This window comes from Spodoptera frugiperda, chromosome 6 (assembly GCF_023101765.2).
Source record: "Spodoptera frugiperda isolate SF20-4 chromosome 6, AGI-APGP_CSIRO_Sfru_2.0, whole genome shotgun sequence".
Classification (NCBI taxonomy): domain Eukaryota; kingdom Metazoa; phylum Arthropoda; class Insecta; order Lepidoptera; family Noctuidae; genus Spodoptera; species Spodoptera frugiperda.
Window position 1 is genome coordinate 2,447,746 of NC_064217.1, and position 18,872 is coordinate 2,466,617.

The 18,872-nt window shown below is 34.9% G+C and overlaps 1 protein-coding gene across 4 annotated transcripts; it reads right to left on the reverse strand.

Moving 5' to 3' along the window:
- Positions 1-1,338: 1,338 nt before the first annotated feature.
- Positions 1,339-16,559, reverse strand: LOC118267515 (insulin-like receptor). Of its 4 annotated transcripts, none has more exons than XM_035581556.2 (8): positions 16,393-16,559; positions 11,967-12,179; positions 8,293-8,515; positions 7,865-8,005; positions 5,510-5,730; positions 4,342-4,488; positions 3,833-4,001; positions 1,339-3,556 (listed from the first exon to the last, which is right to left on the reverse strand). In XM_035581556.2, exons 2-8 carry the CDS (start codon positions 11,984-11,986, stop codon positions 1,721-1,723), a joined length of 2,757 nt encoding a protein of 918 aa, XP_035437449.2. In that variant the 5' UTR covers positions 11,987-12,179; positions 16,393-16,559; the 3' UTR covers positions 1,339-1,720. The 4 variants fall into 4 exon arrangements, with proteins under 4 accessions (XP_035437449.2, XP_035437453.2, XP_035437450.2 ...); XM_035581560.2 differs by having other exon boundaries at positions 16,468-16,541; XM_035581557.2 differs by having other exon boundaries at positions 16,272-16,435.
- Positions 16,560-18,872: the final 2,313 nt, after the last annotated feature.

Sequence of the window (18,872 nt, forward strand, 5' to 3'; positions counted from 1 at the left end):
TTAATAATAAAATGACAGGCGCTGTTGTACGACAGGCGCTATTGTTTATTTCTTTTTTCCTTTAAAATATTTGTATCCTAGTGAATATTATGAACTACAACGATTTAAAGCTACATGGAAATTAAACACCCTATATTACTATACAGCGTGTTTAATTTCCCCAGCTTCATAAATGCGCATTAACGCTCTTGCATGCATAATTTTTTACTCTAATCCATCGTACAAGGTACAGTACGTTATTGGAAATTATTATGCAAACGATACCATCCGATTATTGGCACCAAGCCCGACCAATGTACCTCTAATACCAATATACCAAAATTCTTAAAAGGTTATCGATCGACGAGAGTTCCCGTATTACTCGCAGTATCAACTGACAAGTCGACGACTTTTATGGGCCTCTAATCTTTTGAGAGTCGGGTTCTACAATGGCCAATGTGTGTGGTCAAACGTTTGTGCCCAATTTGCTATCGTTTTACAAACCATTTGTTACTTATGTGGGGTTTTTATTCAATTGTTGCTAGAGCTGGCGATTTTATAAGTGTTGCATACAGCAGATAGTGAATAGATTGTTTGGTTGTAGCTACTTAATAATTTTTTCGTAGACCTTTTGTAGCACCCGCGTAGTTACTATGACGACTGCGTAGTAATTTCGTAGGAGCTGCGTAGACATTTCGTAGCACCGCGTAGGCATTAAAGAACCATTATAAAAAATATATAGCGAATGTATTGTTTCGTTAATCATTTCTCACTTTTCCATGTAAACCAAGATCTACAGCCAAACTACTAAAACATCGATACAGTGATGTTCAAATTATATTATCGTGTTATAATTTTCTTTTTTGCTATTTCATATTATATTAATAAAATACACAATGAAGAGCGTATGGTTATTATAAAACACAAATTAAATCTAGAAGTCATTGCTAAGCCCATCAAGAAACTGCCACAATAAGTTTATTTTGAAGGACCTAATAATAAATCCAGTTATACAAGAAAATAGAAAAAAGTTCGTAAGTGAAAAAGTTTGTATAACTTAGTATAATAATAAGAATCAACGTAATTTCCTTTCAAAATGGTGGTATTGTATTTTTGCTGCACCATTTTTTATATAGTAACTAACAAACAGATGAAGTAAATAAGTACACTATGTACACTTTAAGACTAAGGCAATACAAGGATAAATAATAATAATAATTTAAATCATTCATTGCATTCATAGAATCAAATCATTTATTAGAACACGACACCTTGAATATCCAAACTAACTCTGTATACTAAACAAAATCTTCTTCGATTGATTCGAAGAAGATTTTGTTACCATAGCATACACCATAATATCAACCTTATTTATTCCAATAACAACAACATACAGTTTTATTGAAAAAGATACAACTTTATTTTATAAAAAAATACACAATTGCAGGCAGGGCTTCAAAGCCCAAAAAAAATCCTTACACAAAGGCTTTGTTAAAGTGACACACGCGAGTGTTCCGCACATAACATGAAACCAATTTAATTAAAACCATTAGCGTCGAAATAAAATGGACGTTTTAGCGAATATTAACTCTTTTGACAACGTGCCCTATCAGATGTCACGAATTGTTAGCAAAACATTTGGGATGGAACCAACTAACAACACACTTTTTCCAGGAAATAAGACTAGTGCATATATTCATATATTTTTCCATAACTGCTACGTCGGTATCACAATACAGCATTAATCTAAAGGTATCGTATGAAATGGCACGAAATCTGATAGCATCATGGCCGGCGGCTCGCTCTCGACACGTAACGAAGACGAACTATCGACTAATGGCACTACTTCGCTGCGATGCCTCAATCTTTTCTTGAGCCATCCCACTATAAACGAAGCGATGTATATCAAAATCCCACAAGTCACGCCGATCCACAGCAAAATCGTCTTCGATTCGGTAACACTGGTAATTTTTATCCAATCACTACAAGAATTACTGGATGCGAGTGTTTTAACACACACCCTAACTAAATATTTGGAGACTATCACAGATTGAACGAAGATCCTTGTTTCCTCAGCCGCCACGCACCAAACTTGGGGCATCAGGTCATTTATATTAATTCTAGGTAATACTTCTACTGAGTAGGATAATATTGGTCCATTCGTAACATTTGGTGGGTTCCACCTTACAAAAATATGACCAAATTGGTTTGCATGCAAGTAGGTGATAGAGGGTATGTCAGCATTTTTTAAGCTGAATGTTCTGACAACACCTCTCGCTGATCTACTGCATTGACCACCGGAGCATGCTCTTAACCTAAACTTATAATCACTAAAGGGTGCTAGCCCGCCAACTTGAAAGTCGTTTCTCGGGCTGCTTATATTTAACAATACTAATGTGCGTACATAGTTGCCAAAACTTGAATTACTTGATATTATGCTTTCTTGATTATTACAATCGAAATTAGAATCATCACAAACGTCGAAGTACTCCTCTACCATCGCACCAGGAGTGACCGACGATAATATGCCACACATTGACTCACAGCCTCTCGCATATTCTGGAGGTGGCCTGCGAACTAATGCATGACGAGTATAGTCGGCGTCAAATAAATCTTCTTTATAACGACAATAATCTACCACCTTTGATGTCCTGGAATAATTGTCGATCAGGGTCACATCTAACTCATAATAGTCGATATGAATAACATAATCTTTGTGGTCGACCCATCTTAACACAACGACGTCGGATGCAGATGCAACTAACTCCACAATGAATGGTGGCTCTGGGATCCCAACAGGCGTTGTAAAGTTGAAGATATTACTTCTGACCAAACGTCCCTTCTCAGCATTGTATAATTCGATACAGAGAGCGTAAGATGATGCAGCATGTAAACCATTGAGTTCCACGACACCATATTTGTTATCAGATATTATAGGAATGTCCAAAGAATGCCATTCAAACTCGCTACAAGTTTCAGGGACCACCGTAGTGTTGACTCCAGGCGGTAGACGCACATACAGCACACAATGCGTACTATTATCATCAAAGATTGGTGAAAACTGTAGCAATGCAGTAGATTTTCCCGTTAGTGTTATTTCGAAGTCAAATATAACTTCCGCACATGCTCCCTGATCTCCATTAGAACCTTCTGGAATATCTAGGGGATTGGGTTCTACCGGCAGCCGTGTTTTCAATTCATCTATTTTGGACATACAAAGTACTGGGTTGTGATCAAATCTCGCTGTTCCAGCTTCGATTGTTAGGTTTTTGGTTACAGATGCAGAGAATAATGTCTGGAGATTACTGTTACGATAGAAATTAAGACTATATTTGTCATCTTTTAGACGTTGGCCTTTAATTTTGCGTAATGATGACAGAAAATCGAGTGTTGTTATATCGGATCCTTCAATTGATATGTATTCTGATACTTCTTGGATGTGACCGAGATACATTCTCAATTCTCCGAGTACTCCAGGTATTGCTCTTACGTGTATATACAAAAATCCCTTCACATAAACACATTTCTCTGCACTTTGGATTGAACTTAGAGATTGAATTTTTAGGCTACCACAAGTCTGAAACAGAAAATTTTTATACATACTTAATTATAATTAAACTTTACTTTTAAAATCTAACTAACTTTAAATCCAACATTAGGGGATTATTTAAGTTAGAAGTGGATTATAAACGGCATATTAACGCTAAACTTACTGTCATTGATAACAAAATGAAATAACCTTGCATAAATGTAATCGTAACGCCATCTATTGGCCATTACATGATACTAATGTGTGAAATCATTCATTATTTTTACTGTAATATGACTTTATAATAATTCAAAATATACTTACAATTTCACAATGAGTACAAGGTACACAGGTGGTGGGTCTTTTTCTGTTACCATTTCTAATTTTATAGTCCATAGGACACTCGGAGACGCAGGTATTGTTGAACACCCATCGATCTAGCTCGAAGCACTCTTCTATTGAGATGCAATACTGATTGTCAGGAAGAAGGATCCTGTAATACGAAATAATTTTGATAATATATTTTAAAATGGACTTTTACCTCGTTGTTATAAGGTTTTAATTTACTAATTTTAGTAAGGTAAAAGTTACATCCTCTCGTCTTTCTCTTATTTTTTTTTATAATAGACAAGTATTTTTTATTTTCTGAAACAAAATAAGCTTTGGAAGACAAAACTTTGGAAGATATGCTGATTTGAAATATAGCGTGACGTCATATTATGACATGTATTTTTATCATCATATATATATTTTTTCATTACTTACATTACTAGTGACGTACTAAATAGATGTCACGTTATCATTTCTATAGAACATATTTCAAAGAAACTCACGTGTGAGGCGGACATTCTGGCAAACATTTTCCCTTATACGTAAAGTTGCGGCACACGAAGCAAGCATCCTTGTTTGTCTTACGGCATCCAAGACACTGATCGTTGCATTTATCAGCCTCCGGTCCGTCCAGGAATATCTGACATCGTCTGAAATATGAAAGTAAATATTATTTTATACATTTTTAACACACATTTTATTGATGGTGGTATTTCCAAAGTCTAGCTTCGAATGGAAAAGAACGAATAAGAAGTCTCTGATAGATTACTTAATCCATTTAAAATAAACCGACTTCCTAAAGTTAAAAATAACTTTAATTTCGGCAGTCGGTGTAACAAACAAATAATACCGAGAAACATCGACTTCCGAAATTAAAGTTATTTTTAACTTTTTTAGTCTGTCGGTTTATTTTTTTGTAAAAAGTATTTTCTGTACCACTTTTTACTCAGATACTCAGTATCGCAACTAAAAAAGTCGGTTAAAATTCTCTATCTCAATAACTACTTTATTTATTTGTATTGTCACAGTCACTTAATTAACTTTATTGTGATTTCTATGTGAGTATGAAGTTCCATTGGCCATTTCTGGTCTTCTTCATCAGTTCCACCTCTTCAAAGGTTACTTTTTGACTGTAAATGGTTCAATTCTAGATGAATATACCAAAATCACTATATAGTTCCCTATAATATTTGAGGAGTTCCCCGATTTCTCTAAGATCCCATCATCAGATCCTAACTTGGTAACAATGGGACCACCTCAGAACTATCTACTTTCGAAAAACAATTTTGAAAATCCGTCGACAATTGACGGAGTATTCGATGACAAACAGCCGAACATAATACCTCCTCCTTTTTGTGAAGTCGGTAACAACACACATATCATCTACTTGAAAAACCATCAGTTACCCATGGACACCCGCAATATAAAGGCCTCTCTACTTCGACAAACTCACTTATACGTAACACTATGCAAGCTTTGATTGATTGATTTTTATGAGACTACGACATAACTTCATTAAAAGGATTCTTTTAGATTACATTGATTAAATTAACCATCATTTTTATTATTGCACTTTGCAGACTCATTTCAAAATCCACTGCCACATTTAAGAACGAAGTGAAGCAATTATGACACTATTTTCAAAGTGGATAAAGAATAAAATACACTCACCTATTATTCCAACACCGATTTGTAGCAGCATTACTTGAGCAAGAACAAGGGACGCTGCACTGGATCTGCCTCATGGGGATATCTATTAAGGGAGGGCTGATCACATGCCGAGCCCTAGGGGCCAGCACTTTCCAGTCAATGGTGTCAACGAAGCAGGCTTGTGGTAACGCCCACATTGTTACCCCTCCTCTGTCAATTTTTATAAGGCTGAAGAGTCCAATCTGTGAACAAGAAATCAATGTATTTATTTCTAAAGATTTTTTTATGTGCTACATGTACCATCAAAGTAATAATTTTTTACAGTTTATTAACCTCTTGTATATAAGACAATAATAGAAAACACACTGTGTCTCGCGCGGATCTGCTGCGGCATACGACGGGTTAAGCAAAATTCGTGCTAGACTGCTAGGCTATTCTTTTATTATCAATTCAAAATATTAGAAGTGAGCTCGATCGCATTCTCGCCTGACACGGGTCGAGATTATTCTCACAACAAATGACATGGCGGAAATTATAGAATTGCTTAACTGGAGTCATTTATCTAACTCTGAATTTTTAATCTTATTCATATCTGAAAGTAGCGACAAACATAGGACAGATTTTGTGACTAATGACGTTCCCAAAATATTGTGCTTCCATCAATAGCACGCGTACCATAATTCGCTATATACTAAAGTCTATACTTACTATAGGATATTAAACTATTGATGCAATGTTAAATATTTTACAAACATTTGTTAGAAACCTCAGTTACGAGTGCGGATAGGAACGCTTCACAAATGAGGTTAGGTTCGCTCCATTGGGAACTAATTCCTTCACCGTAGTGCTGTGAGTTCGTTAAATAGTCAAAGGATTTCACCATGGTAAATCTCTGTTGCCAATAGAAAACACGAGTTTGTTTGCCGTTTAAAAATATATGCATGTATTCGTAGGATTAGTAGGTGTTTTTATTTTATTCAAGTTAGAAATAGGATTTTTTTGAGGGGAGAAAATCATGTAATGACTTCTCCTGTTTTGAGCCGGAGCCCCGGTAACAGCCGGAGCCCCGGGTAACTAGAAATAAGACTTAAAAATATTATTTTACAATAGAACAACAATAAACCGGGTAGTTAATATTAGATCAAAGTCTTTACTTATATTAGTAAAAGTCTGTAATTTTATGCTTCGGCACGAAAGGGCCGGCTCGACCGGTATGATACCACGGCCTCACAAAAAAACTGACATGAAACAACGCTTGCGATAAGTGAGGTTACCGGAAGACCAATTACCCCTCTTCCAAATCTTCCCAATCCCTGATTTCCCAACAACCCTTAAATTCCTAACCCACAAAAGGCCGGCAACGTACTTGTAACGCCTCTGGTGTTTCTGATGTCCATGGGCGGCGGCGATTGCTTACCATCAGGTGATCCGTCAGCTCGTTTACCGGCTTATAAAATAAATAAAAAAACAATATTCAAACAAAAAATACGGAGAAAGTGTTAGTTTTATTTAACAAACAACCCGTCAAATATTCATAGTCCATTTGAAATATTCGTTTAAATAAACAAATACCCATACACATACACAGCTATTGTTTGTATTTACGAAATTCCATTAAAGCTATCTAAATGCAAATACCTTTTTGTCATTCAGTGGCGAAAAATTGACTATCGAATCATAGATATTGGCTTTAATTGGCCAGTTTTATGGTTCGTTCAGTTACAAACGCGATATTCGCTTCGCTAGATTCAGAGTCCACATTCATTAGTACAAAGGACAAGTAGAGGTATACAAAACCAGTATAAACTGACCGTCGACTGTGCGAAAGGATCGTACAAAGCAAGACCAAGATAAACTGGATTTGTATAGCACTATGTGTCACCGTGTGTACAGAACAGCTGTATTATTCTGTGAAATCTGCTCCCGACAACTTGATGAAATGTAGTCGAGTTTTACTCTTATATTTTGTCAGTCTCTGTGTGAATTTGAAGAGAGAAAGACGAATGATGGGAGTGTGATATTTATATTTTCAGGACATAATATACCTAACAAGCACTACTCCAACTTAGAATTGTATTTTTTTTTTTGTTTAACGTTGCCCCACATTAGGCGCTACCCGTTGCGCGGCAGCCAGTTGCTCAGCCACCTCACTAACCGTGCAGTCTATTGTCATTTAAATTTGAACTTTAAATAGTATGTCGTATGATATGTTTTATAACGTCAATATAAAAAGGTGGTAAGCGCACTGCCACGCGCTTGCATCCTTTTTGTATTGTTTCCAAAACAAAAACGAAACGGTATTTTATATCATCTTTATACAAATAAGACACGGACCAATGTACAACGTAAATACTATAGAAAAATGCATTTATTTACCTCTGTGAGCTTTGGATTATCGTATACAATCAAAGCGAAATTGTTCAGCAACCTTAGCCCTCTTATTCTGGCGAGGTTCGGGAACAGTTTACCGACAGACTCCAAGCCGTTTACTCGATAAATAAGCAGATATTCAGTGATCTGAAACATAATATAGGATTTTATAATGTTAAATTTTATAGTAGTGGTCATTCCTGAGTAAAATGATGCTGGCGATTGGCCTGTACCAGGTATCTTTCCTGGGTTGTGAGTGCGTTTACAAACAGAAAATCTGTCCGAACGGGAATGGAATCCAAGACACATTGCGCAGCAGCCGCTTGCGCTAACCGAGTAGTCATTCAAAACTTAAGACACAAGACGATACGGTCATATTTTTTTTAAACCACTTCAAGTATCATTACAAAAACAAACTAAACTAAATACTCTACCTCTCTAAGATCCCAAAATGTCATGTTAGTAAAACTCTCTTCCTGCGATATCTCTATGAAGATCTCCAAACTGCCCACGATGACCACACATCCTTCCAAATTCTTCAGATCTGCAACAGTTTTGAAGAGTCGATTCCCTTTACATATTCCTGAGCTGTTCGTGTATTTGACCTCCAATATTTGTGGTGATATGCTTCCAATGTAGAGGAACTGGATTAGTAACCTGGAACCAATAATGTTTCACCTATACAATGCTGCTGACAAACGATTATTTTTGTTACATAAAAAGAACTATTTCTTATGAGCAGAGCAAACGAGCAGACTGAAAACCACAACGTTCCCACTCCTGCTTTAAAGCGGAGCCCTGGTAAACCCGCTAGGTATTCGGTAGCTCCGGATCGGGCATCAGCCCTTCTGGGCCGCATCTGTGATGGTCTGGTTCTTTGTGGCGGTCTGGTTCCGGTCGGTGGGCGAGCTATCCTTGGTTGCCGTCATCCGCGATCCCCGACACCCGGAATGTTTCTAGATGGTTTCTAGCGACAGGCGTGGACATGTTTGTTAACATAGGTAATTATGGCAAAGAGACAAGTAGATTACAAAATTATATTTTAAGTTAATTTAGGTTTGTTTAAATAAAATAAACATATTTTCTTGTCCTTTTTCTATTAGCCCTAAGTGAGGTTCTAGATAGGTAATGCCCTTTAATGTGGTTAAACTTCTAACTATTCAGTACTTAGACCCTTTTAGTCTGTGAAGTGGGTCCTAAATTACTCGTACGGGGATTAAGTCGTATTAAAATTTGTATTTCAATGAACATTTTTAAGCAATTTTGTATTTTATTTTAGTTGTAATAAGAGTCGGTTTCTTATGTTTAGCAAATTTTATATTTTTTAGCATTGTACGTATGTTATTTTGTATAATTTCTTTTGAACGTTAATTTCAAGTGTAACGTTTTAATACATATTTTCCTTAACTAAAGCCCTGTCCCTGACGGAGTCTGGAATTGTGTCCAATGTATGGCGATAGGATTACTTAACAATTTGATAGAATGAGGAGACTCCACACACTCCACCACAAAAACTATCTTTAAAGGCACCTCTGCACACTGTTATGAAATACTGTTATATATACATGCACACCTGTCTCCCGTGGGGGTGGGCAGAAACAATGGAACGCCAATTGCTACGAATCTTACATATCTCTTTATCAACAGTCATCAGTCTTTTCATGCATACTCGTCGGTTAAGGGTACTTTTAATTTGGTCCTTGCTGAATATATCGCCAATCTAGTTATACTTTTATAGTTTTAGATAAATTAGTTTGGTGAACCTATTGCCATATACCGGGCACATTTCCAGACTCCATCCTACTACTGAGAAATTTTCGAAAATCCGAAAAAAACCAGCAATACTATGACCGACCCGGGAATCGAACCGAGACCCTTTATCCGGCAGTCGCACTTGCGACCACTTGACCAATGAAGCAGTTAATTTATTTTCTAGTCTAAAACACGTCAATAAGGAAAATAGATTGAACATGTAAAATTTTCCTAAGTAAACATTGTTATCTAGCAGTTAATAACTCTAGATTCTAGTAGGTATTACATTTCCAGACTCCATCCTACTACTGAGAAATTTTCGAAAATTTAAAAAAACCAGCAATACTATGACCGACCCGGGAATCGAACCGAGACCCTTTATCCGGCAGTCGCACTTGCGACCACTTGACCAATGAGGCAGTTAATTAAAATTTTCTATTAAAACACGTCAATAAGGAAAATAGATTGAACATGTAAAATTTTCCTAAGTAAACATTGTTATCTAGCAGTTAATAACTCTAGATTCTAGTAGGTATTATAATTATACGCTAATCGATAACGTTATAATTAATAGGAAATTATTAATTAATATTTTTAACTCATTATTTCTCTGGATCATTATAACATTGATAACTTTTAAGAACTTAGTTCAACACTTCCTGTGTTTATCGTTTAATTAAAGTAATTTAATAATTTAATACAATTTTTGGCTTTATAATAGTTCTATCTCTCTCTAACTGACAGCCTCATTGGTCAAGTGGTCGCAAGTGCAACTGCTGGACAAGGGGTCTCGGGTTCGATTCCCAGGTCGGGCAAAGTATCACTGGGCTTTTTTCGGTTTTTCGAAAATTTCTCAGTGACGTTGCGTTTTGTTTCTCTCTAATTTGATTCCGTAAGAAATGAGGAATTCAATTGAATACTGACCCCCAACTCAGTAAGGTGAAGTTCAAGGCTAAATATTAGGGTAATTTCATAAAAAGGTACGTACGTATTTTACATAATAGTGGTACTGTTTACGACTTCGAGGAACAAAAGGTGTGAACCAATATAATTGCAGTTACTTGCCCGTAGCAACAAGAAGCTATAGTTTTTATTAAATACAACGATACGGTAAGTGTAGCTATCATGCACAGTTGAATCCGAAACGAGTTTTTACTCTACACGCGTGGGACATCCATTATTATCTAGAAGCAATCTGCAGTAATTGTATATTCTTGTACAGACTAGCACTTCAAGGTACCCTAGTTCAATTATCGACTTTATTGCAAAATAATAAAGTTGAAAATAAAAGAGAGATACGCATACGGGTAGCTTGAATTGCGAGCTTCTATAGCTGCATTTATTTTGATCACACATTGGACCACACGCAAAAAAATACGCGCCAAATATAGCATATTATTAGATTTACAGAGCACATAGATGTTTGTTATTTTATTAAATAATGTTTCTTTGAATTAACAACAATATTAATTATTTATCATACCTATCAAACTGCGTACTATACTATTCCTAGCTAAAAACATGTTTATATCCTCTTCCTAGCTTTAATTATTATGTTATCGCTCCTGAATATAAAATAGCTTAACATATTTTGATAAGGTTTGATATGCCTACACAAATAAATATTTTAAGATCGATTCTTAAACGGTTTATTTTGGCTCTCAGTAGAGCAATCAAAGCCTTTTTATTTTAGGAACTTTAAGTATATTTTTATTTAAGAGAAATACTTCTCTTATCGTAAATTCGCAATGGCATCTTAATAATGTTCATACATAATGTCAACACACTGACCATTAATTCGAAACATAAAACAAATGAGATAATTATGACCAAATGACCAATTTGAATGATGATGGTACGATGTCAATATAAAAATAACCGCTATTCTCAGAGTCATTTAATGGTTACTTAACCCAGTCCTTTGCAATTGTTTTCGGAACAATATCGTTAGTAAGGAAATAGTTTAAGTAATCATTAAAAGTCTCTGAGTGAGGCAGAGAGGCGTAAAACATCAAGTCTAATAACTTTGAAAAAATAACAACATAAAACAAGCAAAAAGTAGTTTAAAATGTGTTTACAAAGTTGCTGTTTATCACAACAACGATACTTAAAACTTTTACCTTAAAATATTTTACTAAATAAATAAATATTGAATGTAGCAACAACTGGAACTTTACTTACCAAGTCAAGGACAACGTGTGAAAGAGACAAAACATATTTACAAACCTTTCTGCCAAACTGAAAAAGACTTTTTAACTAAACAACAAACCATGCAAGTAATAAAAAGGTAATAAGTAAAAGAAACATGCATAAAGAACAATAAAGCTTAATCTAATAAATATAAAATCAAAATTACCATATCACCGCTTTCGCCATGACACTTTGAGTTTGCCTCCGAACTTTTTATACTTTTTCTGCGAGCGCGCAGCTAACCGCTTCCTCAGTACGAAACGACTGAACAGCCTCAAGTGTAGGTACCTTACATTTATGGGAAAACACATTGTGTTTCGTTTCCCATGGCCCTATATTGATCATGGGATTTTAGCTATTGTCTGGATCAATTTCTAAACTATTAACAACAAAGAAATCTATTAAAAACTTGTTTGAAACATAGTCGTCTCTTTCTTTTGTAAGGTTAAAAGCTCGAGTGAGCAGGACAGCGTAATAAGTGGAGTTTATTGACTGAAGTTGTCAATTAGGTAGGTGGGTACTTTATTTGTTTTAATTTTGTGCTCGTGAACCGTAGCTAATAGATGTTATACTTAGATAAATAGTTGTACACAGCTCTGTTTACTGTGTTACATACTGTGATATTACATGACGTCTTTTATCCCCTATTAAGAGGTAAACAGATGCACATAACACCCATTATGAAGCCATCTCTACGAGTGTCGTGTAAATAATACATTACCTAGCTGATCATTAATAAAATCTAAAAACACACAACAGTATTTGCCCGAGTCAAAAATCGAATACTAAGCTCAGCAGACAAAGGAACATGTTTGTGATCGCTAGTAAAATGAGGCAGTCTATGTTCTAATTAGCAATTTTCAAAATTTTCTCTAGAGTAATAAACATTAGCAAAATTTCTAAAAAGTGTATGTTACATTTATTACATGAGAAGTTCGATATTAAATATCTATAAATAGTGATTAAAATAACATAATATACTTTACTAATAACATACTGCACATGTTAATGAATAAATTGATTAACAGGCCCTGACCCTAGATGCACCAAGTACAATCAAGATAACATCACTATGAAAGGTGCTAATTACTGAATAACTCTTTAGATGACTGATTGGATTGCAAATGAGACTGCGGAGTTCCAAGTTTTTTATGAAAGTATACTTATACGTGAACTGTTCCAAATCATATCATAACACTAATTTCGAGTGACAGAAGGACTCTTCCTCATGCAGCGAGCGCAGACGTGGTGATTTCACGCAGCCTCCTGGCTAGTAGTTAGTTAATAAGGTAGGTATGTCTCACTATAGTTATTATAAAAATATAGCAAGGCTAAGTACATCTCTAAAGCGTTGTTTGATATTCTCCCGACTAAACTATTTTCGGGCAATGTAAACATACAAACATACATACAAATTAACTTAACAGACTACAGAAAAAATATCTCCAAAGTTTCACTAAATAAAAATGATCCCTAAGCAACTCGGATTTAATCATTTCAGTTAATATTACCGTGGTATTGTAATGACACATAATATATGTACGGTACGGTACGTAATGATGACGTCATTATTGAGTTCATTATTTCAATTTACCCATGATACCGTGACAAGCTTTTGTTTACACGGATCATGAACTATTTATACAATGTGTTTTGCTTTCTAATTTCTGCTTTTGACAATATAGGACACTGTTTTAATTAGCCTCATTATCATTGGTTATGTAATTTTGTTTTTAAGTTTTTGTGTACGTATAAAAACTAAGTATACCTAAGTGCCGTAAGTAAACTGGATTATTTACATCAGCAAAATAAATATTGGAAACTTTCAGAATAAAAAGTAATTTAAAACTAAAAACCCGACTGCGTTTCTTTATAATATTAAAATTAAAAAAACCCTAAAACAAGAAAGTAATCGTAAAATTTAAGCAGTCGGGACCCATTCTAAATATAAAGACTTTGTGAGGGCACATACGGCTTGCTTTCTAGAATGGGTCCCGACTGCTTAAATTTTACGATTACTTTCTTGTTTTACTTTTTTCATTTTAATATTATAAAGAAACGCAGTCGGGTTTTTTAGTTTTTTAAATTACTTTTTTTATTTATTTATTTTTAGTTTTATTATTTTTTCATTTTGATATATCTAGTGTCACTCTGACAGTAAATACGAATCAAACGACCCCTATAAAGCGGAAATCTATCGAGTCGTTCAGGCTAGAGAGTGAGCAATATTCGAATTTGGCGCCAAAAATCCGCCATTTTGTTTTTTTTTTATTTTTATATATCCAGTGTCACTCTCACAGTAAATACGAATCTAACGACACCTCTCAAGTCAAAATCCGTCAAGCCGTTTAGGCTAGAGAGTGAGAAATATTCGAATTTGGCGCCAAAAATCCGCCATTTTGTTTTTTTTTAAATTTTGATATATCCAGTGTCACTCTCACAGTAAATACGAATCTAACGACACCTCTCAAGTCAAAATCCATCAAGCCGTTTAGGCTGCAGAGCGTGCCAAACAATTATACATACATACATACATACATACATACATACATACACTCGAAAAACATAACCCTCCTTCTGGCGCAGTCGGGTAAAAATATAACATGGCAACTATCAATTTCCTCCCTATTATCTGCCTTAAACACAGGTGAACAATATTATTATTAGCAAACATTTTTGTAGAAGTAGAATGACAAAATGAAGAAGTACAATGTGGTAGACGCAGGTCTAAATCAATTTCACTTTACTCTACTACTTTGTTAGATAAAACGGACACATACGACTATCGAGGTGATAACACAGCAACACAATCTACTTGAACTTGCAGTAGAAAATATTTCTCGTCATGCAACAGATTTTGAATTTACACCAAGTCAAAGAAGACCATAATATCTATCCTAAAGACCCCATCTATTCTGCACCGCATTTTATTCCTTTACAATTAAAGGACCCTAAATGAACAGACTCCATATCAAATTACCCCACACGGCATGACAGAAGAACAAATCATTATTTCCAATAAAAGGTTCAAGGACCTAATAAGTATCAATCAATATGACTCAGGACAATATGACGTAGTAGGGGCCAGTGTCCAGAAATGGGTGGCTAAACCGTCAACCGAAAGAAAAACAATGAATGATGAATCAAATTCAATAAACTGTTTTGTTCTTAAAAGGGAATGTGACGATGGAGGACGGGTGCAAGAAAATTTCAAGTTGGTTAAAAATGGGGGTCTTCTAGATTAGTAATTTTCTTTCTAGATTGAGTTTCTAGATGAATAGTAGATAGGTATATATTATAGGTAATAGCAATCGGGATACTATATCAATGCTCTATGCTCCAAGTAGTATATTAATTCGGCACAAAACCACACGATTTCTTTAGATTGCGACACATATACCTACCTCGCAAAGAGGAGAGTTAAATCTTGATTTCATTATTCTTCTAATATCTATATACGTAGATCTAATATCTATATACATATATCTAATATCTATATGCATTGATATATATGTATTGTAGGCATAGGTACTATTTTAACAGTTGCTGGCATACCTCAAAGCAGTGCATTTTCCATTAGTAACATTCAAACTATGAATCATTATAAACAGTTCCACCATACCTCACAAAGGCAACCCTAACATAATTCCAAGTTATCTATTATTGCAAATAGCTCAATTAAACGGCATAACAAGATGTTCTTGATATCAAAATAAACCTCTCGTTACTTATAAAGGGACCGTTGCGAGGCAATGAGTCATGTAAGTAGCGTCCCGACAATGCTAGCAGACTGTATGAGGACCGAAGAATATCAAGGATTGTGGAAGAAATTACTTTGAAAGCCATTTTGAAGTCTATGTACGAAGACATAATGGTGTTTCTGGTTTATCAGCTTGTTGGTAAAAATGCAATTGGGAATACAAAATTGTTGTTTAGGTGATTTTATGTATGTAATTAGCTATAAGAAAAAAGTAAAAATTATAGAGGAATTAAAAACGAATATAATTAAGATCAAAATGGTAAGTGTCAAGGAAAAAATTATGTGCGTGTTCGATTTGATAATACTATCGAAAACTTTTTATTGTTTAATTAGGTACGTACCTACTTAACGCATTTGAGGTAGGTACAGGAAAATTAAAAACGTGCGAGAACTACAAACACAAAATAAAAATATTGATATGTAAAAAAGTCTATGCAAACATTGCTAGCTACCTACTTATGAAAGCAAATATTGTATAACACTTGCATAAATAAACAAAAGATAATAAGGTATTAATGGGTGACAACTACCAACAAATTATTATGTACGCCTCATTAAACTTTATATTTTTACGTCACAATAATCTCAATCGGACACAGTATTTACTAATTACTATAAACAACCTAATTATAAAACACATTCATTCATGAATGAACACCAAAATCCAATGATAGTGTCGGATTAAATTAAATCCTAATGATTAATTAGTACCTGATTATGACAGATACATGGACAATCGAACAAAACATTATTTATATGAAAATTGTACGACAAAGGATTAGTTTACACCACAAAACACCACTTATTACGCTCACTATTATTGAAAACTAACACTTATTGTAATGGATTATTAATATTAAATGAGGAAAAATTGACTGAGAGACTCGGGTACTCGATAAAGTCTGACATTAATCGCGTGTTGGCTACGACTGGAGCCGAGAAGTCATGTTATAATTTTGAATTGTTAACAAATTGTCTAATTATGACCGTGATGATTTCGATGGGTGATAATAAAATGTAAGCGTATTTGATCGCGACCTCAACAAAGGTCAAGTATCTACAGCATGGTTTGTCTTTGCAATTTATATTTCCAATTGTTATTGAGGTCGAATGAACGCTCTCGCCCCAAGATTTAATTACGTAATTCCTTATTACATTAAACGTTAAGTTTCCGTAATATTATTAATTGTACAAACTGTACGACAATGACCTCTGTTAAATAGATTTGTAAATTATATAATTCCTGGACCCAGAAGTTTGAGAGACAAAGTAAATAAATATTATTTAACATTGGATCGAGTTTGAGTGATCAGATAAACTGCATCTGCTGCAGATAAATGTTTAACGAAACTTATTTATTATTATGCAATAAAGTACCTAATACTTAGCATTTTTGTAGCGATCCTCAGATTTAAAACCAGAAATAGATTTTGATGTCTATTAATATTCTGTTCGATTGAAAAAGCACCTACATAAGGAAAAGGGATAATATTCATTATCCCAGAATCCGAGATCAAACTTCAAAGAAAAACAAAATCTAATCCTTAAGCAAGAAGTTAAAAATCCTCTTATAACGAACCATCAAACAATCCTTCCATCAAAGCGCAATCCGAAACCCATTTCCGTTAATTAAAAACAATATAAGTATAAACATAAACATAAATTCAAACAGAAAATTAATTTGCGCTGTTGAAAAACATTTTTTAAACTCAACATTTTTCCAAGTCACCGTTCATAACAGTGGTTGGAGTAATGAAACGCCCTGTGTATACGGGGACCCGCGGGTCAAGTGGGTTTAACGAGCAATATTGCATTTTGTAACGTTCAAGCCGGGTGCATGCGCTATGATATTGCTTGACGTACTTACGTGTACGATATTACACGAATAAATCTTGTTATAAAATAAAATTAGATAGTCTGATAGCCATACCTTTGCCCAGTAAACCGCTTTGTCGATGCTCTTCTTTTTGAAATATGGTTCGATTCGATCGGGCTCTTATTAAAAATGAGAATGTAGGTTGGTGCGATGGCTCGGCAACTGGCTGCTGCGCAACGTATTGCGAGTTCTGATTCCGCACAGAACACCTCTTTGTGTGATCCACAAATTGATGTTCCAGGTCAGAGTGACACGTTTAAGTAGGAAATAGGGTAGATGACTAATTTATATTTTATTTTTCCGTCATGTAGATTATTTTAAAACATTAGATACGTATTTTTTATTTTCTTTCTTTCGAAACAAAACTTTCTATACAGTACTGATTTGCAATGTCGCGTGACGTCACTTCTACATAGGTACGTTTTATACGTAGAAATTACGTACTGGCTCCCACTACCATCCCTAACTTTGATTCGTTTTATCTAAGTATTGTTATCTTATATGACAAAAAAAAATAATTGTATATAATTGTTTTCATTACCTATCTGACGGACTAAATAGTTTTTTTTTTTTATTTTAATACCCCATCATCATCCCTATTGTATGCACACACGTAGGTACACACATACACACCCGACAACACAGGAGAAAACCTAGATTTATTTGTAAATATGGAAAAAATAAGGCTGTTCTACTGCAATGGACGGCGCTTGGCTTCCGTTTACTCCGTTGCCGTTCTGTGCTTATGATGCAGATATTATTATACACTGATTCAACAAGTTGCCACTCCTGTAGGAGACAATTTGTTGTAGCGAACTGCGGCGTGTCTGTGGAGTCATGTACACTGTGCCTACACTTGCTACTTCGTAACTTCAGTCGCGTATCGCTTTACTGAATTTGGCACTTCTGGGTTGTATTACGTAGGTTCAATTTGCAACGGAGGAATAAATACGTGTATTGTGTATTTTACAACGAAATTGTTGTAGATCTAACTGCTTACTGCTTTGACTTTAACTAAGAGTCATGGTATGGTATAGTTGGCGCAATCAATGGATGGGCGATCGTGTCCTTTGATTCACTCACGGTATGACATAAAAAATATTGGGGAATTTTGAAGGTTTTGTGTCTGGATTTATGGTGTAGGTACCTAGGTACTTACCTATCTAATGAAAACGTAACTTACCTAGGTACCTAAGGCTTCATTGTTAGTGCGGTACGCGACCGTCTCCTGCGCAAAGGGTCGCAGGTTGGACAGATCAGGTACCTATTGTAAACTGCTGTGTTTTTATTGGCCCGGGTATTACCAGTATACCTATATGTAAGATGTAAGTAGTACAGTTCAGGTACACACAACATCTTTTAGTATTTAAACGTAGTATTTTTTTTTGACTTTATCATTCATAATCCTATCAGCCAAAATGCAGAACAAAGTATAT